The sequence below is a fragment of the Camelus dromedarius genome, chromosome 10, assembly GCF_036321535.1.
Source record: "Camelus dromedarius isolate mCamDro1 chromosome 10, mCamDro1.pat, whole genome shotgun sequence".
Taxonomy (NCBI): Eukaryota; Metazoa; Chordata; class Mammalia; order Artiodactyla; family Camelidae; genus Camelus; species Camelus dromedarius.
The window spans coordinates 6,917,785-6,936,954 of record NC_087445.1 but is presented as its reverse complement, the minus strand read 5'-3'; the positions used below and the strand labels follow the sequence as shown (position 1 = coordinate 6,936,954).

General features: G+C 48.3%; 1 protein-coding gene and 1 long non-coding RNA gene across 2 annotated transcripts in view; one reads left to right on the top strand and one right to left on the bottom strand.

Annotated features, from left to right (window-relative positions):
• LOC116151801 (uncharacterized) overlaps positions 1 to 19,170 on the top strand; it is a 134,800-nt gene that overhangs the window by 5,960 nt on the left and 109,670 nt on the right. Inside the window, exons 3-4 of the long non-coding RNA XR_010382584.1 lie at positions 9,247 to 9,332; positions 11,021 to 11,175. This is a non-coding gene — a long non-coding RNA (uncharacterized LOC116151801). The remainder of the gene's footprint in view (positions 1 to 9,246; positions 9,333 to 11,020; positions 11,176 to 19,170) is intronic.
• On the bottom strand, positions 9,553 to 11,149 carry CCL19 (C-C motif chemokine ligand 19). Its single transcript, XM_031447345.2, has 4 exons — positions 11,089 to 11,149; positions 10,255 to 10,381; positions 9,928 to 10,021; positions 9,553 to 9,838 (listed from the first exon to the last, which is right to left on the bottom strand). The coding sequence occupies exons 1-4, from the start codon at positions 11,147 to 11,149 to the stop codon at positions 9,818 to 9,820; spliced, it is 303 nt and encodes a 100-aa protein (XP_031303205.1). The 3' UTR covers positions 9,553 to 9,817.

Here is a 19,170-nt window from a genome sequence, read left to right as displayed (position 1 = left end):
CAATTCTGAGACTGGGTTTGGATAAGAGGTTAGCAAACTTTTTCTGTAAAGTTCCAGATAATAAATATTTAAGGTTTGCAGGCCATACTCTCTCTGTAGTACTCAGCTTTGCTGTTGTAGCCTCAAAGCAGCCATAAACAATATGTAAATGAAGAGGCTTGGCTATATTCTAATAAAGCTTTATTTACAAAATCAGGCAGCAGGCTGCATTAGGTCTGTGGGCTATAGTTTGCCAATCCCTGGTCTGTCTCAGTGGGGAAAACACACATGTTATGTCTTTGTTGGGAACATGAATAGGGAGTAGAAACATACATGCCTTGCATTTGCCATTACTACTAGTGTGGTGGAAACAATAGGATTTTATATTCAAACTCTTGTGTTTGAATCCGGCTTTAGGACCCTGGATGGTTGAGGGAACGGAATCTGTAAACTGGGAATAAGATGTCTTGTGAGATAGTACATGTGCCTGACTCACAGTGGGCACTCAGTAGTAGCCGTCCCCCTTTGTCATTCATCACCTCCCCATATTACCAGTGTCAGGAGGCCTCTCTCTTTTTAGGGTGCCCTGGGATGCAGTGAGGACCACAGTCTGGCTTGTTGAGTTCAGAAGCCCAGCTTCTAAGAATGAGCTTTCATATAAGTTCTATAGAATAAGCTCTTGCAAACTCCAAATTTCTCTTTTTAGTAGCTCTATCCCAACTCTTATCTGCATTCTTCCAAAAGTAACCATCCCAGTGCCCAGCAAAACAGAAGGCTCTCCAGGCAATAGGCCTCATTAGACTTAGAGGCAGTTTAGACACCTCCTTTTATTAAGTCCACCACTCAGGATATTACCCTGCTATCCCAGGTGGCTTTTTAACCTATTTCTTCTAAACAAAGACTTTTCTCTAGGAGAAAAGATTGTGTCCTTGTGTGTTTTGTGTCTGTGTGTCCGTGATGGTTTGTGTGTAATCGTGTATGTGTGTCTGTACTGTATGGTGATTATATGCTTAATGTCTATGGTGTGCTCTTGATATATGCAAATGCTTGGCTGTGTGATTGAATAGACACCTGTGTATGTGTGTGTGGGTACAGACGTACAGATGTATGAACGTGGGTAAGGGTATCCCCACTTTGTGTGTGTGTGTGTGTGTATGTGTGAGCGCGTGCTGGCTGTTTGTTTAATCCATCCCTTTGTGGCTCTCAGCCTCACAGGACCTGCAGGGGGCATCCGGTATGTAGGGAAAAGGGGATGTGAGGCGCCTGGCCTGGGCGCTCAACCTCATGTCGCCTGCAGAGGGCGTCTAGCGTATAGAGAACATGGGATGTGTGACTCCTGACCTATGGAAGCAGGGCTGTGGGCTGAGGAGCCTGGGCTGTCTTGTTCCAGAAAGGAGCTGGAAATGAGCATGAAACCAGATGACTCAGCTTCTGAAAGTCCCTGATCCTAGAAGGGGGTCTGCTTCACTCTCTCATCCTCCAAATCCTCTGTCCATATCCAGAAGGTCCCGTCCCAGTCCGAGGGGCAGAGCTTGGTCCTTCAGTCTCAGAGCGTGGGTGGAATATTGCACAGGACTTCTGGAGGTGACAGGACGTCAGGATGGGGGGAAGTCTTGAGCAACATACCCCCTCCTTCCTTGCGTCCTGCTGTCTGGAACTCAGCCTACTGCCGGCATTTCCTGAACACCCTCTCTCATTCATTTTCTGCAATTTGGGTCACTCTAGGCCCCAGGGTTTCTGGGCCTGGGCTGAGCTTTCTTGGGAGAAGTGCAGGAGACAAGAGCCCCTGAACCCAAAGCAGAAGGTGACCTATGTGGCTGGAGATGAGCCTGGGAGTTAGGGGGGCTGGAGGGAAGGCAGGGGAGGCTACATGGAGGAGGGAGGTCTGCAGAGCCTTGAGGATGGGTGAGGCGGGAGGTAGGACATTTCAGGTAGAATGAACAGCAAGCACAAAGGTGCAGAGAAGGGACAGGGTTTTGTGATTAATCCCAATGTGGGTGGGGTGGGGGAAGGCAAGGGGTGTGAGAGGCTGTGTGTACGGGGGTAATCTCTGGCATACTTGGGGCACCTCCTGGTGATGCCATGCCCAGTGGTCAAAGTTAATGGAAGGCCCCTGTAGCCTTAATTAGGTTGGACCATCAGGGGCTAGTATCCCTTGGGTGTGAAGATTTGGGTCCCTTAGGAGGTATAGAATGTCAGCCAGCTGAAGTGTCAGTTGGAGGTAAAGGGAGTGAATCATAGAGGAAGTGTGGAAAACAGAAGTTAAAATTCCTCCCTCACAGTGTGTATGCTTTTATAATCTCACTTTGAGGGGATCCCCTTGGCCTCTTGGCCTGTGAATATGATAGGATATCAGTGATGTGATTAGGTTATGCTACATGACAAAAATGAAGGGATTTTGCAGATGTAATTAAGGTGCCTAAATCAGTTGATTCTGAGTTGGTCAAAAGGGAGATTACCCTGGGTGGGCCTGACCTAATCAGGTGAGTCTTTTTGAAAAAATGTTTAGAAATAAGAAGCAGCAGCAGATGTTCTCATGCTGGCATTGAAGAAGCATACTGCTATGTTGTGAAGAGGGCCAAGGAGCCAGGAGTTGCAGGCAGCTCTAGGAACTCAGGACTTTGGTCTTAAAACCGCAACTGCCAACACTCAGTGAATTTAAAAGAGGACTCAGAGCCCAAGGTGAGATTGTAGCCTTGGCTGACACCTGAGTTCAGCCTGGTGGGACCCTGAGCAGAGGACCCAGTCAGTCTGTACCTGGACTCTTGGACCACAGAAACTGTGAGATAATAAATTTGGATGGTTTGAAGCTGCTAAATTTGTGGTGATTTGTTATACAGCAATAGAAAACTAATATAAGAAAGAAGTAATAAATTATAGTTAAGCCCCAGAACTAGTTTCAGAACTACTCACTATAGCTTTTATTCATAGTTCCTTCCTGGCTGTGAAATGATTCTATTTCTTGGCTCCCCTTTTCTTTCATTTTCCTTTATTCCATTCTTGAGTATAAGTGGTAGTGATAATATTACTACTATTCACTGAGATTCTGGCTTGCTTCTCCTGGCAGTTGCCCCCTTGAAGTTAGGCATGGCTGTTTGACCCACTTTGGCCGATGAATGAACTGTGTGCAGAAATGGCATGTGTCTTTTGTGGATAGAAGTGTTTAAGGGGAGATTCCCTTTGCTATCTTGTCTGGCTGGAGTCATCATGGAAACATGTGTTGAGATAAAAAGAACATGCCAGAAGATCAAAGCAGTCTGGACTGTTGAGCCACCATGTGGAGCACAGCTGTGCTAGAGATCGCCTGGATCCACAGCGGGCATGGTATGTGTGGGGAATAGAATTGTCCTGTGTTAAGCCATTCAGACTCAGGCTCCATTTGTTATTGCAGCATCACTCAGGTGTTGTAGAATAGAGAGATGAGATTAGAACAAAACTAGCGGAGGGATGGATGTCATCCTGAGATCTTGTATTTAGAATTGGATTTTGCTATGGTCTGAACTGTGTCCCCCCCAGGGTTCAAATGTTAAAGCTCTAACCCTCAATATGACTGTGTCTAGAGGGAGGGACTTTAGGAAGTAATCTAAGTTAAATGAGGTCATAAGGGTAGGTAGGGATCTAGTCTCATAGAACTGTGGCCTTAAAAGAAGAGGAAGATAGAGTGAGCTCTCTGCCACATGAGGCACAGTAAGAAGGTGGTCATCTGCATGCCTGGAAGAGAGCTCTCAACAGAAACCTACCATGCTGGCACCTTGATGTTGAACTTCTAACCTCCAGAATTGTGAGAAAGTAAATTACTGTTGTTTAAGCCACCCTGTCCTTGGTGTTTTATTCTGGCAGCCCACGCTAAGACAGATGTGGTGATTGCTAAGGCTCTGAATAGTCTTTCTTTGGGGACCAGTGAATCTTTTTGGTTGTATAATCAAAAATGTTATTATGTTAGGTGATACCCTTAAAATTTTAAGTCTAGGGTTTGAGAAGGAGGATGCATTTTGATATTACAGCCATAGGATGGACTATAGAGATATTTATCTTTTTTTTCACTGCCCACAACCTTAACCCCTTTCTCTGAGGAATTTCCCATTATATTAGTCTTAGTTACTAATAGAGCTTGCCTTCCATCGTAGAATCTCCTAAGGATTACATTCAGCTCCGTGAAGCCCAAGACACTATCTGTCTTGTTTACTACTGTATCAGCAGCACCTAGAACAGTGCCTGGCATGAATAATGTTCTGGGTTCCAGACAATGATGTGGCATCACTTCAGACACAAGGGTTTGCCAGGGCTGGGACTCTATGTCATGGCAGCCCTAAGACCACTGGGGGCCCTACAGTAACAGATACGCTGACACTTAGGGCTCCATGCCAGGAGGTGCCATTTACATAGACTACAGGGAAAATGGTGTCCCTGGAGTGGTGCAATGGTGCTGTCCTGCCTGACAGGCTTGGGTGTTTCCAACAGTGATAGGATTTCCCAAGAGGAATGGTGGCCTGAGAGTAATGGGGGGACCTTGACATGAATGGGGGTCCTGTTAGCAATGGGAACACCAGTAGGTATTGGGATGTCCTGGCGATTCCTGGACATCCGAATCAATGGAGGGCTTTACAGTGTTGGGCCCCTGGTAGGAAGAGGTACCTTCCTCTTGGGGGAGGATCCTTGAAATGATGGTCTGACAGGTATGAGGTCGACAAGGTGACTGAGGTTTTGATGGTGATGAGACCAGATTTCCAGGGACTGCGATTCTGAGATCCAGAACTCTGAGGGAGTGGGTCCCATTGTTCTGGTACGGCAGTGTCCGAGCTGCTGGGCTTACAGCCATCCTACTTTGGCCGGGTTGGAGCCCAGGGCAGCTCACGTCTTCTGCTTCCCCACCAGAGCCATGGAAGACTCAAAGGTCCAGGAACATAAGTGGGGTGAGAGGTCTGACTCCCCCATCTGCTCTGATTCTCAGAGGTTCCACCCTCACCCTTGTCCTCCTCCCCTGTCCTGCCTATACCTGGCCCCTCAGGAGATGGAAGTAGCTTTCAGAATTGAGTCCTTCAGGAGTCTGATCCCACCCCTGTGGTCCCCAGATGCTCTGCCCTGCAGGGGTCCCAGCCAGGCTGGCTCAGAGGCCCTCTGTGAGGCCACTCCTTCCAGAAGCCCCACACACAGGACCCCTAGTCCTGCCCCAACCCTTACCCTCCTGATCTCAGCCCTGCCCTCACTTCCTCCTTCCCTTTCAACATTACCAGGCCCTGGGCATGGAGGTGAGAAGGTGGGCATTATGGGAGCCTGATACCCTTCCCCACTGCTCCACTTTTGGGAAAACTGAGGCCCGAGCCCACCTTGAGAAGCCATGCCCACTTCCTCCTGGAGACTCCACAGAAGCAAGCTCCCTTTCTGCGGGAGAGGCCTGGCGACCTCCAAGGGGCATATCTGTACCTGAGCTCAAGTGCTGGGGTCCTCCCTGAGGATTCCAGCTTCTCCTCTTGTTTTTTTCCTGGCTCTTTCTAGCAAGCCAAGCCTTTCCACCCCAACTGGACACCCCAGCCCCCGGCCCTCAGCCCAAGTGCGACCCGTCAGGCAGACCTGGGCTGCGGTCTCAGCTTTGCCACTCACCAGTTGAGTGGACTCAGGAGGTCACTCTCCCTCCCTGTGCTTCCATTTCCTCATACTTAGAATGAAACTGGTGACCCCCACCTTGTAGGGTTGTTTGATGACGCAGCGTTAGTGCACATAAAGGACTCAGCTAGGGGGCTGGCCCCTGGTCAGCACTGCAAAGTCATGGCTTTTCCTACTCCCCGAGGGCCGCTTCCTCAGACCTGCCCCTGCTGTCTTGTTCCCCGTTTTCACTTAGGAGAGGGGTCAGCTCAGAGAGGAGGTTTGTGTGGTAGCTGAGAGTACAGATTCTGGAACCAAACTGCCCAGGCAGGAGCCCCCCAGCTCTGCCACTTTGCTGGCCGTCCAGCCTGGGTAAGTCACTTCACCTCTGTACCTCCGTTTCCTTAGCTGCAGTACAAGAAGTGCTTAGAGCTGTGCCCAGCACCTGGTCAGCACTGATGGTGACAGAGCTCCTGCTACAGAGCCAAGCCCCCTCATGTAGACAGAGGTGGCCTCCCAGGGGGCCATCGAGGAAGTGCCTCTGACCATAAAATTGCCTGCTCATTCCTACAGAGGGGCTCTTGGAGGAAACTCCCTATCTGGGAGTCCTGTTGCTTTATGGGGCTGTTCCTTCCAAGGTTTTCTGGCCGTTTCTGAGTTTCCCGGAGGCCAGAGAAGGGGGTATGCGGTGGGGGCTTACCGAGAAATTGAACTGAGATGATGAAAACATGATCAAAACCGTATGGAGCTGGCTCTGACCAAACACTTAGCCATGTAACAGAGACAGCCCCGCTGTCCCGGGAACTGGATGCGCTCCGGGTGTGAGTGGTGGTGGAGTAATCGTGGGAAAGGGCCGTGTTCCATTCTGGTTTTTTTTAAATCAAATATGTACTGGACCTTCTTCCATGCCAGCCCCTGTGCAGAGCAATGTTGGCAATGGAGATGGAGAGGCCCAGGCCTCTCCCCAGGGGAACTCTACCAGGAGACAGGACAGGGAGATTTTTGTGTGGACAAAAAGGCAGGGAACGCCCTGAGCAGGGACGTCAGGTGCCTGTAGGGAGATGTTGGCTGCTGAGTGATCACAGGCCTTCAGGTCAGGAGGTATCGCTGGTATCACTCAGCTGCCGGCCTTAACCCTGTAGCAAGAGCCACGTGCCTGAGAGAGGAAGGTGTTCACTTAGAGGCAGGCAGTCCCCATAGCCTGGCTAGGGAGCCAGGCCCACTAACCCCTCAGCTGGCAGCTTCATCATTGTCAGGTAGGCAGGTCGGTGGTGGACCTGGTATGAATGAGGACTTAACGCGCGTCAGTGAGTCATAGTAAAACTGGGCAGGTGTTGGTTAGGTGAAGTCTGAGTGCTGAGAATGTTCAAGTGGGTCACAGACTGCTGAGCTGATCCCTCTTGGTAGGGAGATAAGGGAGTAAGACTCAGTGCCCAGGACGGTTGTTGGCTGGGGGGTGGGAAAAAGAGGGAGGGAGAGAGCTGGGAGAGAAGGCACTGGCTGGAGAAGGGGTGGGGAGGGCTCAGGCTTCCTTGAAATTCTTCATCCTCCAGGTCTCCAGGGTCCAGCAGGGGGCTGTTCAAGCCACTTCCCAAGCTCCTAGATTATTTTCTTTCTTCCTGAACCTCAGTGTCCCCTTCATTCCCAGAGGGTGGTCCCTGGGGCCCCAGGAAGTGGGGATGTTTCTGAATGTGCATGACTTTGAGGGAACCTGTGTGTAGGCTGTGGGTGGGATTAACCTGAGACCCAAAGATTTAGGAATCAAGTCTTTATTTTGTGGGAGAGGGTAGAGCACATACTTAGCATGCAAGAGGTCCTGGGTTTAATCCCTAGTACTTCTAAACATAAACAAATGAATAAACTTAGTTACGTACTCCACCCCCTGTCCAAAAAAAATAAAAAGGAACTCTTAATAACTAGGGCCCCTTCCCCCACCTGACAAATGGTGGAACTAAGTCCCTTGGAGGGGGCGGTGAGGAAGGGACTTGCCCAGAGTGGCTCAGTGAGGGCCAGAAACAGGACTAGGGTCTGGGGGGCTGCTCACGACCTGTTCCTGTACCCCGACCCCCACGGCAGTGTCAGGGAGGTGGTGTCCAGGGACATCTGTCCTGGTAGCACCTTCCTCAGGGCTCCCACCCTCACCGTCTCTCCTCTATCTGTGTTTCCCCAAGCGTCTAGAGGGAGGGTTTTTGTCTGCCTCTGTGTGTTTGTGTCTGCTGAACTCCACTTGGCTTCACTGGGGACTGAGAAGGATTTGAGGGGCTGTTTGTCCGCTGCCTGTGGTGGAACAGGGCACAGGTCCAAAGGGTGTCCACAGCTGGGACGTCTGGTACATCATTGTGGGCTGTCTGAATGTATGGAATAGCGGATGGATGAGTAGATGGGTGGGTGGCTGGCTGGGTGGATTGAGGGCTAATCAATGCAGAGACAGCTAGATAGATGGCTGCATGGCTGCGTGAATGGGTGGGTGATTTCCCCCAGGCAGCAGAGCCAAATTTCCTGGCCATACCAACTGTTCTTGCAAACCATCCCTATTCAACCCACTCCTATTACTCAAAGACCTGGAATAGCTGGTTTTGAACACTTTCTCCTTGGAGCAGAGGTGAGGAAGAAGATACCAGGCTCTCAGCTCTGTAGCGGGGGGGCTGGCCCACCCCCTCACCACAGTTTCCCTTCCCAGGCTGCCCAGGCCTCCTTTTGTTACCAGATAGTGTATGGTATAATGATGGCCCCTGTGAATGCTCAGGGAGAATGCTCGCTCTGCTGTACTGGCTGTTACTCCAACCCCAGGGGCACAGATTTGCTGCTCCCAGCTGGACAGGCCCTTAGGGGCCATATTCTGGCAGCCAGCCAGCTTCCCCAGGGCACTGAGCAGGAGGAGTTCATCCTCCTAGAGCAGCCTTGTGGGATGTTCCAAGAGTCAAGGGCTTTTGTCTCCCAGAGCTCAGACTCCTTGCCTGTGATTCTCCTGGTCTGTGTTGCCTCGACCCGGGAGCCCATGTGGCTACGAGGTGATGGTGGGGTCCCTCCATGCTAAACCTCCCCAGCTCTCTGGCTGCTCCCTCTTCCTCCCTCTCCCACTCTGACCTCTGGCTCCCAGGTCTGTCAGTATCCCTGAGAAGCATGCCCTAGGATTGCCATGTAGCCCTAGATGGGGCTAGACCTGACCCAGAGTGACTGAGCAAGAGAGGAGGGCTGGCCTGGAGGTTGGATTCTGTGTGGACAGTTGGGCCCTCACCCCTGGCTGCTGAACCTTTTCTCACATATTTATCCATTCTCAAGACAAGTATTTATTGAGTGACTACCTTGTGCCCAGTAGTGTGCTGGATACCAAGGGACAGAGGAAACCAAAAGAGACATGATCCCTGTCCAGGAAGGCTGACAAACTAACGATTATAACTCAGGGTGTTGAGTGCTGCAAGAGGAGAGGAGCAGGAGCAGAGGGCCCTGGGAGCCAGGGAGGGAGGGAGGCTACCTAACCCAACATGGAGTCAGGGAAGACTTCCTGGAGGAAGAGTTATGCCAACCCAGATGGGAAGCCAGGCAGGCAGAAGAGAGAGGAGTGTTCCAGACAGGGGGAATGGCATGCGTGGATGGGTACTTTCCCCCTAGACAATAGAGTTGGGCCCCCTGACCTCCTCCCAGCCATGAGAGCTGGTTCCCAACAACTCCCTTCCCCCATAGTGACACCAGATCCCTGAGACACCTGGATCCTTGATCACCTGCCCGGGGGGCTGAGAGAGTTTGGCTCGTTCAGGGAACCGACACAGGTTAGTGTTGCTGAGTGGTGGAGTGTGGTAGGGCTGCGAGGAGATGTGAGGTGGGGCCCTGAGTGTGGAAGCTGATCCTGAGAACACAGTGTGCTGGGTGGAGGTCAGTGAGAAGGCTGCTCAGGCCACAGGGTGGAAACTAATCCTGCCGTTCCATCCTCCCCCACTCCTATCACAGTCCTCCTGGACTGACGGCAAACAGACAACAGACAGATTCGTGGGTACCAGCTGGGCTTTATTGGACGCATTGGACAGCATGGCATCTGATCATGCAAAAGCTGTGCTTCTGCCACACTCACCCTCTCTCACACTCACACTCACAGTGACACTCCTGCCCTGCCCACTCCTGCCCAGCTGGGTTAGGTCTGGGGCAGGGGAGCTGGAGGCCTGGTCCTCCCTTCTAGTCCTTGATTCTCTCGCGTGCCAGTGATTCACATCCCTTCACTGGGACACGGCGCTCCCTCTGGGGCTGGGACTCTTGTGGGCTAACTGCTGGAGCCCTTGGCCTGAGGGAGGAAGGAGAGGCAGGTCATGGGCTGGGGTCTTGGGCAGGGGCTTGGAGGGAGGAGGCAGGGTTGGGGAGGGCGGGGCTTGCCTTGGCAGAGTTCCTCTGCAGTCTCCGGATGATGCGGACCACCCAGGGCTGGTTTGGGGGTGCACAGAGCTGGCGACCTCTTAGCGTGGTGAACCTGGAGTCAGAGGTCAGAGGTCAGAGAAAAAAGAGCCCTGGAACCTAGCTTCCTGGCAGGCCGTGGTGTGAGGGGCAGTGGCCGGAGACCACATCTGGGAACCTGTATCTGGGGCTTTTTTGAAGTGGGTGGGCTTGGCAAGGAGAAAGATAAGAGAGATAAGAAGGTAGGGGTGGGTTTCAGTAGGGGCTGATGGGGGGGGATGAAGGGGACACGCTCCTCCCACCACTCACACAACGGCAGGCACCCGGCAGCCATCCTTGAGGAGCAGGTAACGAAAGCCTTGCACCAGGTTCCCGGGGATGGGGCGCTGGGTCACAGACAGGCAGCAGTCTTCAGCGTCGTTGGCACCTCCCAGAGCTGGGGCAGGGTCAGGGAAAAGAAGGTAGGGTCAGGATACAGGGACCCTGAGGAGGGCAGGCCACAGCTCTAAGTGGGATTAAGGACACCTGTGTGTGTGTGTGTGGTGGCAACTAGACCTGATTGTATTCAGCCAATGCGCACCAGTATGGCCCTACTGGTGGCTAAATGTATGGAAGTACTTCTAAGCTGCTTGGCTGCCCTGAGCCCCACAAAAGCCTTCCTGCTGCCCTGATCACCCTCACCTCTCTCCCAAGTCCTTTCAACTTCCCCACAAATGAAGAGTTAATGCTGGTCACAGTGTTGGTGGGGGATGGGTGGGAGGTGGGGTTGCAGGAGGCTGGTGTTAGCAGAACTTAAAAATTGTTAAAAGATTTTGTCTCTTAGCCTGCCTCAGTGTCTCCCATTCTCCCCACCTTAAGCAAATATATACTGTTCTCTCCTTCTGCCTGGGAGACTGAGGCAGCAGGAAACAGAGCCTGCAGAGGGACAGGTAGTCTCAGGCCCTGGATACATCAAGAGACAGATGTGCTCAGGGGCCCAGGTCCAGGCACACTCACCGGCACACACACAGGGCACTGGGAACCTCCAGGTTCACTGAGACGTGCAGCCCTAACCCAGAGTGTCCCTCACATCCAGCACCAGGCAGTCTGAGATGGACACATCCCCGCAACCCGCCGCCACCCTAAGCCTCCCCTCAGCCTTACCAGAGGACGTCCAGAGGATCAGCAGGCTGAGGACCAGCAGTGCGGCTGCATGGGATGCCATGGAGAGTGAGCAGAGACGAACTGCCAGTGAGTGTGTGAGCGGGAGTGAGTCTGGGTGAGGGCAAGAGTCCGTGTGGAGCTGAGACTTGGCTGGGAGAGGGAGGGAGCGCTGGGACGTGGGGTGAGAGGGGTTTGGGCATGTGAGAGTGGAGGCTGGACGAGGCTGCCACTGCCTCTTATTTATGGCTCAGAACTTTCACTTTCTCTGCCGAGAAATTCCCCTCCAAGTCCGTTCCGTGGATTCCCCTCTGGCCCCCTCTTTCTGACAGAACCTGACCCTGCCCTCCCTCTTCCCCTCTCTTCTGCTTCTCTTGGCTTCAGCTCTGAGAACCTAAGCACTCTGCAGTCTGGCCAAGAGAAGGGGACCCTGTGCTGTCGGCTCCAGGGAGAGTCTGCACTGTCACCTCACTGGTGACATTTGCACTGTCAACCACAGGGCGGGCCTCCAGAGGGGATGGTTAGGATGGAGGGGTCAGAGTGAGGAGTGGCGCATCCTTCCCTCGGTTTATCCCTCATCCTCACTCTCTTCTCTGGTTCTTCTCTGGGGTGCTGCTGGTGGTGCAGAGGACTCTCTGGTGCCCTCAGAATAACCCTGAAGCCTGGGGTGGCCTCCCCAGGTCATTATGGTGCCTCCCCATGCATCATCTGGGAACCAGTCTCTCCCGTGGGATAAGCAGAGTTGCAGAAATGTTCCTTGGAAGGAGGCCCAGTACCCCATCCCACATCTCAGGTCCCTGGGATTCAACCTCCTGACTCAGCAAGCACTGTCCCTTTCTCTAGTTACCATTTTCATATGCCCAACACCTGGGTCAACACAACAGCTGGAGGGAGCCTGGCCTGGCATAGCCCCCTTCATCTTTCCTTTCCTCTCGATCCTGGGAACCAAGAGGGGATTTCTAAGGAGAGGGGCTGGCCAGCTCATATTCACACAAATCCCCGAATTTCAGAGAATTGATAGATGGGGGCGAGGAGTGATTTCTCATCCTTATGAGAAAGACCAGAGATGGACCAGAAGAGAAGGCCTCAAAAGGGAAATTAATATGTGGGACATCCATTCAACCATCCCTACCCGAGCTCTGGGCCTTCTGTTGGATGGGGGCAATGCTTCCCTCATAAGTTTCTAACTTCCTGCTCTTTCCGTCTATTAATGACACTACTAATAGCAGTAATATTTCCATTTATTTACTCTGTGTGAGGCTCTGTACCAAGGACAATTTACCCCTATTACCTTGCTTAACTTTCTCAACCAAACCAGGAGGTAGTTTTTATTATTATCATATTCCTATCTCTGTTTACACATAAGGAACGAGGCTCAGAGCACAAGATCACAAAGCAAATACGTGTCCTGGACCCAGGTGTCTTTACTCTAAAGTTACAGTCTTTACCACTATCCCACACTGCCGGTCTACCATTGATCACAGAGCAGCACAGGGAAGTGAGATTACAGATAGCTTGCCGAGGCTGCGATTCGGAGTCCATGCTTGCTAGCTGTGTGACCATGCGCAGATTATCCAGTTTCAGCTTAGTGTCCTTATCTGTAAAACAGGAATGGTAATAGATCTACTTCTTAGGATTAAATAAGGTAATGTGAGCAAAGCCCATCATTTAGAGGCTGGCACATAATAAACACTCAATATTAACCATTATTATTCTGTCTTTTTATTCAAGTATCTCTCAATTCATCCCTCTATCCATCTTTCCATTGACCCTTGTGCTTATGGTGGTTCTGATTATTCTCTGTTGCCCTACGGCCCTCCATTCTCCTCTCATCTCTGCCCTGCTCTGTTCTCTGGAAGGGTGATTTCTAGGGACAGTATTACTCAGGATCCCTTATCCTTTACCTTCTGTTTGGGTTTGGCCCATGGGAGGCAGCAGCAGATCAGTGGCAGGAGAGAGAGGCTGAGGCATTAATTCTCTGAATCCTTCCTCTTGCTATAGTTCTGACAGTGAGTGATTTACTGTCCGGCACTTGTTCTTAAAGGGTGGTCTTCGGACAGCAGCATCAGCATCACCTGGAGCTTGTTAGAAATGCAAATTCTCAGGTCCTACTCCAGACCTGCCGGAATAATTTGTCTTTTAACACATCCTCGGTGGCTCTGACACACGCTGCAGTGAGAACCACTGGGCTGCAGTTACAGATTCTTTTGGGTTGCCACCTCTCCGTGGGTTTATCTCTAAGACTCCTGAAATACTGTCCCTTTTTCTGGCCCCTTCAGGCCTTGGTATGGTAATGGTTTCCCACTAAATGCTAAACGCTGAGTGCCTCACCATTCTGTGTTGGTTCCACCTCTTAAATAGCCTCTTTATTAAAATCTTTCTGGTTAAACTTTTTTCGAGTTTGCCATCTGTTTCCTGCCAGGATCCTGACCGATACAGTAAATGGTACCAGAAAAGATCCCAGGAAATAGTTTCTAAAATAGAATCCTAGGATTGGGTTGCTCTATTTGCTGAGTGCCCAGACAATCTCCTTGGGTGGGGAAAGGGGATGCTAGTAATCCGGAGCATGCAGAAGCATCACCATCACTTAAGACTATCATCAAGTGAGGTACAGGGTGGAATGCGGTTGGAGGGAATGACATTAGGAGAGAAAACGCCTGAGGCACTTAATTGCTATGGCCACAAATGGTGATTTCAAATGGCCATTTCGTATATTGTTGGGTCCACTGCCTGTTCCTGATTATGCTGGCAAAATTACATAAGAAAAAGAAAAGTTTAATACCATGAAATTTTAACTCAAGTTATGATAGAGATCCAGACCACCATTTTGGAATTCTTTTTTTTTCACTTGAAGTAGAGTTGATTTACAATGTTGTATTAGTTTCTGGTGTACATCAAAGCGATTCACTTATATCTGTGTATATATGTATGTATGTGTATATATATATACATATACACACACACACACACACACACATATATATATATATTCTTTTTTAGATTCTTTTCCATCATAGGTTATTATAAGGTGTTGATTATAGTTCCCTGTGCTATACAGTAGGCTTTGTTTATCTGTTTTATATACAGTAGTGTGTATCTGTTACCTGCAAGCTCCTAATTTATCCTCCCCTCCTAATTTATCCCCCTTTACTATGGAATTCTTAAGTAATCTTTATTTTATGTGGCCACATGGCAGATAGGGCTATAGATCAAGCCCAAGAGCTGATTGTATGTGTCGTAGTGTTGCAACACCAGGCAAATGAGCAAACTCCACTGTATTCCTAATACTAGAATAAGGGCACTGAGACTTGGGATGGGGACATTTAGGCAGAGATGAACAAAGCTGAGAATTTTGGACCTTTTAAGTTCCCTTAAACCTTCCTTGTTGGTAGAAGAACACTTTTCCCCCTGCAAACCATGAATGATCCAGCCTTCCATTAAAAATTTTTTTTGATTTTTTATTGAAGTATAGTTGATTTACAGTGTTGTATTAGTTTCAGGTGTACAGCATTGTGTGATTCAGTTATACATATACATACATATACATTCTTTTTCAGATTCTTTTCCATTATAGGTTATTACAAGATATTGAATATCCTTCCCTGTGCTATATAGTAGGTCCTTGTTGTTTATCTATTTATATATAGTACTTTGTTTCTGCTAATCCCAAACTCCCAATTTATCCCTCCTCACCATCCCTTTCCCCATTGGTAACCATAGTTTGTTTTCTATGTCTGTGAGTCCATTTCTGGTTTGTAAATAAGTTCATTTGTATCATTTTTAAAGATTCCACATATAAGTGATATCATATGATATTTGCCTTTCTCTGACTTATTTCACTTAGTATGATAAAAAATGTTTTTAATAGCTCTCTGGCAAAAGGCATGCCTATCCTCTTCAGGACCCACCCTGACCACTCCCCAGAGTCTCCAGCCCCACACTGAGATTTTGATTATAACATTGTCTAGACAGGAATGTACAAGGTAAGCTCTAAGAACAAAAGTGTATACACTGAAGGAGTTGCAGGAACCTGTCAGCTGTATTGGGAGAATCCTGTGGACCAGTGAGGAAGAATTGATTGATGTGGTTGCCTTTCCCCAGGATTTGGGTATTCCTGTATTAGCTGAGCACCTGGGAGTGGTGTTAATAATCTGTCGGATTGGTTACTGGAAATCCAACTCAACAAGTGGCCTATGATCAATGGGGCTGAGGTGCTAGAACCTCACTGACATATCGTAGAGCAGCACTCCTCAAGCTTTGGTGTGCACATGATCCACCAGGGGTCTTGTTAAACTGCAGATTCTGATTCAGTAGGTCCTGGTCAAATCCAAGCTGTGTCTCTAACAAACTTCTAAGTGATGCTGATGCTGCTGGTCCGCAGACTATACTTTGAGATGCAAAACAAAGGAAGGTGGGCAAAGTTAGGGAGATGGGAATGTTGGAGGGCCTCTCTTATGTGCAACCACTAACTTCTGAAGGGCCCCGGAAGATAATTCCTTCTCCAAGGCAATAAGAAAAAGCATTGGTGGTGGGAACACTAGCTTTGAAAAGCACTGTAGTGATTTCTTTAGTATGTAGGAGATGTGGATGGAAGATGCTCTCTTGGGACTGGGCACTTTTATTTCAAGGAGAAAATGGAATTTTTGAGAGGTAGAGTCCAGATGCTCACCTTATGAGCAATAAGATGAATGAAATTTCTCTATAAGCTGCAGGGACAAGTGGTAATCACTGCTTTGCCCATAAGGAGCTGTGGTGGTAGCTCATTGATCATAGGGTTCCTAGGAATGAAATAGAGGGACAACTTACTGGTGTGCTATTTAACCCATATAAGTGGACATTCCTAGGTCTGATTGGGAGAAACTTGATCCAAATTGTATTGGGGATTTACAGTCTTCTCCCCAGTTCCTTGACCTAAATCAGTTCCCCAGACCTGAAGCCCCTCGATTGGGTGGGGGGTAGGAAGGCCTGAGTCTTTTCACAGGTGGATTCTATAAATCTTTCTTCTAGTCAGTGGTTCTCAAAGTGTGGTCCCCGGACCAGCAGCACCAGCATCACCTGGGAACTTGTCAGAAACGCAAATTCTTGGGCTCTGCCTCAACTCCACTGAATCAGGAACTCTGGGGGTGGCCTAGCAACCTGTATTCGAACAAGCCTTTCTGGTGATTTTGATACAGGCTAAAATTTGAGAATCAATGCTCTACGCCTTCCCTTGAGAGATATGTAGCCATTTGCCAGAGTGACTATGAAGGGGGAACAGAAAAAAATTAAGATCTTTGGGAGATTATTAGATACTGTCACATGTTAATACTAGTCTTGGGGACCCCAAATCCCATTGTGATCCACTAGTCAGAGCGAGGGTTTATGGAGGTCAGGTGATAGAAGGATCTTGGTCCAGGTCCATCTCACAGTGAGTCTGTAAGACCTACCTGATGGTTATTTCTCTAGTTTCAGAATGTATACTGGGAATAAGCATACTTAGTAATTAGCAAAATCTCCACCTGGTTCCTTGACCATGGAGTGAGGAAAATTATGGTAGGGAGGGCCAAGCGGAAGTCCTTTGAACGGTGCCTGCCCTACCACATTCCCCACTACAATAGTAAACTTAAAACAGTGCTTTGTTGCTAGAGAAGATGCATAGATTAGAGCACCTGTAAAGTTGTAAAGATGCTTCAGCCCTTGGTACAGCGTATTACAGCTAATTATCTAGCCCGTGCCTACTTTCTGTACCAGTCACTTAAATACCATTGAAATCCATTCCTATTCAACTGTCATGACAGAAACACACCTTCACTGTTTTACCTTGGGATATGTCAACTTTCCTGTTCTGATCATCATAAGATAATCTTGTTATCCCACAGAAAATCAGAGTGGCCCTTTAAACTGATGGCATTATGCTTCCAGGTGCACAAGAAGTAGCAATCGCCCTATGTGCCTTAGTAAGACCCATGTATATCAGAGGGAGAGAAAGAAATCCTTCAAAAATTCAGGATCCTGCCACATGGGTGAAATGTTTAGGCTATTGGAGGTAGAGAGGAGCTTAAAAACAGTGGTCTGGGGAATGTTGCTCCTTCACCATGAAGAGGCACAACCCCTCAAGGACAGTTTGGATTTTGGAGGCAACATATATCATATTTAGATGTAGTGCAGCAACATATTTATTGAATAAGGCATAAAGCTGATGATTCTGAATGAGGTCTGAGCAAGGAAGGGGTCTGAAGCAGGTCTAAGTCCAGGGAAAGTTGCCTGGCTACTTAAGCCTTATGACTCATAAACCCAGTGAAGCTGTGGCAGAGAAAGGCCGCTGTAAGGAGCCCCAGGAGGAGGATTAGAGCAAAGACCCTTAGGGAGTTGGAGTAAGGCCATACCTCTGCTGCTTATGACTCTTTTCTATTTGAAAATCAGTTCCTGATTTGCCACTGGGCCCTGGTCTAAAACTCAGACTATAGATCACCCAGTTACAATGCCCCCTGGGGTGTTATCTATAGCAAATCATATAGCCGGACGTGCATGACAGCATTCCATTATCGAACGAACATTGTACACTTGAGACCAGGCCTTAGAAGTTTCAGAAGGCATGGGTAAAAACAGGGGTGTGTGGCCCAGATGCCTACTTGTTTCGTTTTCTGCTTCTGCTTCTGATTACACTTATGCCTTCATGGAGAAGTTTTCTACAAACAGTTAAGAGAGAGAGAAAATGCATGGTCTTGATTTTCAAATGGGTTTCAAAGGTATGCTGGCATCAGTCAGGAGCAGAAGACTGCTCACATTCAGGGGTGGCCCTGAAAGACAGTGGTGAAGGGAAGTGCTCTCAGTGGGCAGGATTTTAGTCTATACATTTAATGTCCACTTTGGCAAGAAAGAGAGATGGCCTGAAGTTTGGAGCTATACTAACTCATGGGCAATGGCTGCCCACAACAACCCTGCCCTCACCTCTGTAAATGGACCCTTCACTAAATTCTTTTCTGTTAAACCTTTTGGGTCATGCCACTTGTTTCCCATCAAGATCTTGAATGGTACAAGAGCATGTTTACAATAGTCTAGACATGGAAGCAACATAAATGTCCATCAATAGATGAAGGGATAAAGAAGATATGGTATATTTATACAAGGGAATATTACTCAGCCATAAAAAGAATGAAATAATGCCATTTACAGCAACATGGATGGACCTAGAGATTATCATACTAAGTGAAGTAAATCAGACAAAGACAAATATCATATGATATCATTTATATGCAGAATCTAAAAAAATGATACACATGAACTTATCTATAAAACAGAAAGAGATTCATAGAAAACAAACTTACAGTTACCAAAGGCGGGGGGTGGGGAGGGATAAATTAGGAATTTGGGATTACAAACAAACTACTATATACAGAATTTATAAACAAGATCCTACTGTATATATAGCACAGGGAACTACATTCAGTACCTTGAAATAACCTATAATGAAAAAGAATATGATAAAGAATATATATATATGTATAACTGAATCACTATGCTGTACACCAGAAACTAACACAAAATTGTAAATCAAGTAAACATCAATTAAAAAAAGTATTAGAGTGCAGAGCTGGCATAGAGATTTCAGTTAAATTTCAGTACTATCTTCCCGGAATGCCTGTGGGGAAAGATCCTGAGAATCAGCAGCAAAGAGTGAAAAAAAAAATGAAATAATAATAAACAAGGGATTATACCACTTTCATTCAATAAATATTTATGAGGGCTTCCTATGTTCCAGAAACTGTTCTTGGCACTGGCACACAGCAGTAAACAAAACAGACAGACAGTCCTACTCTTGTGAAGTTTTTATTCTAATGAAGGTGACAGGCAATAAGCAAACGAGAAAAAAAAAAAACAACAGTATGTCAGAGAGGAGTAAGTGCGATGAAGAAAAATAAAGAAGTCCAGAGGGATAGCGGGTATTAGGGAGGGTGGTCACAGAATTTTCTGATTACATTTGAGCAGAGATCTGATCTGAAGCAGGTGAGGGAGAAAGCCATGCAGAGATGTGGGGAAGATGTTCCAGGAGAGAAAACAGCAAGTGTGAAAGTCTTGAGGCAACAGTGTGTTGGAAGGATAGAA

Bases quoted from the DNA above. Each gene is read 5' to 3' on its own strand.
- CCL19 (XM_031447345.2), bottom strand. From the start codon at position 11,149: ATGGCATCCCATGCAGCCGCACTGCTGGTCCTCAGCCTGCTGATCCTC. The intron at 10,382-11,088 runs GTAAGGCTGAGG...ACCCTGCCCCAG, and splicing joins GATCCTCTGGACGTCCTCTG to CTCTGGGAGGTGCCAACGAC. The intron at 10,022-10,254 runs GTGAGTGGTGGG...CTCTGACTCCAG, and splicing joins TGCCGGGTGCCTGCCGTTGT to GTTCACCACGCTAAGAGGTC.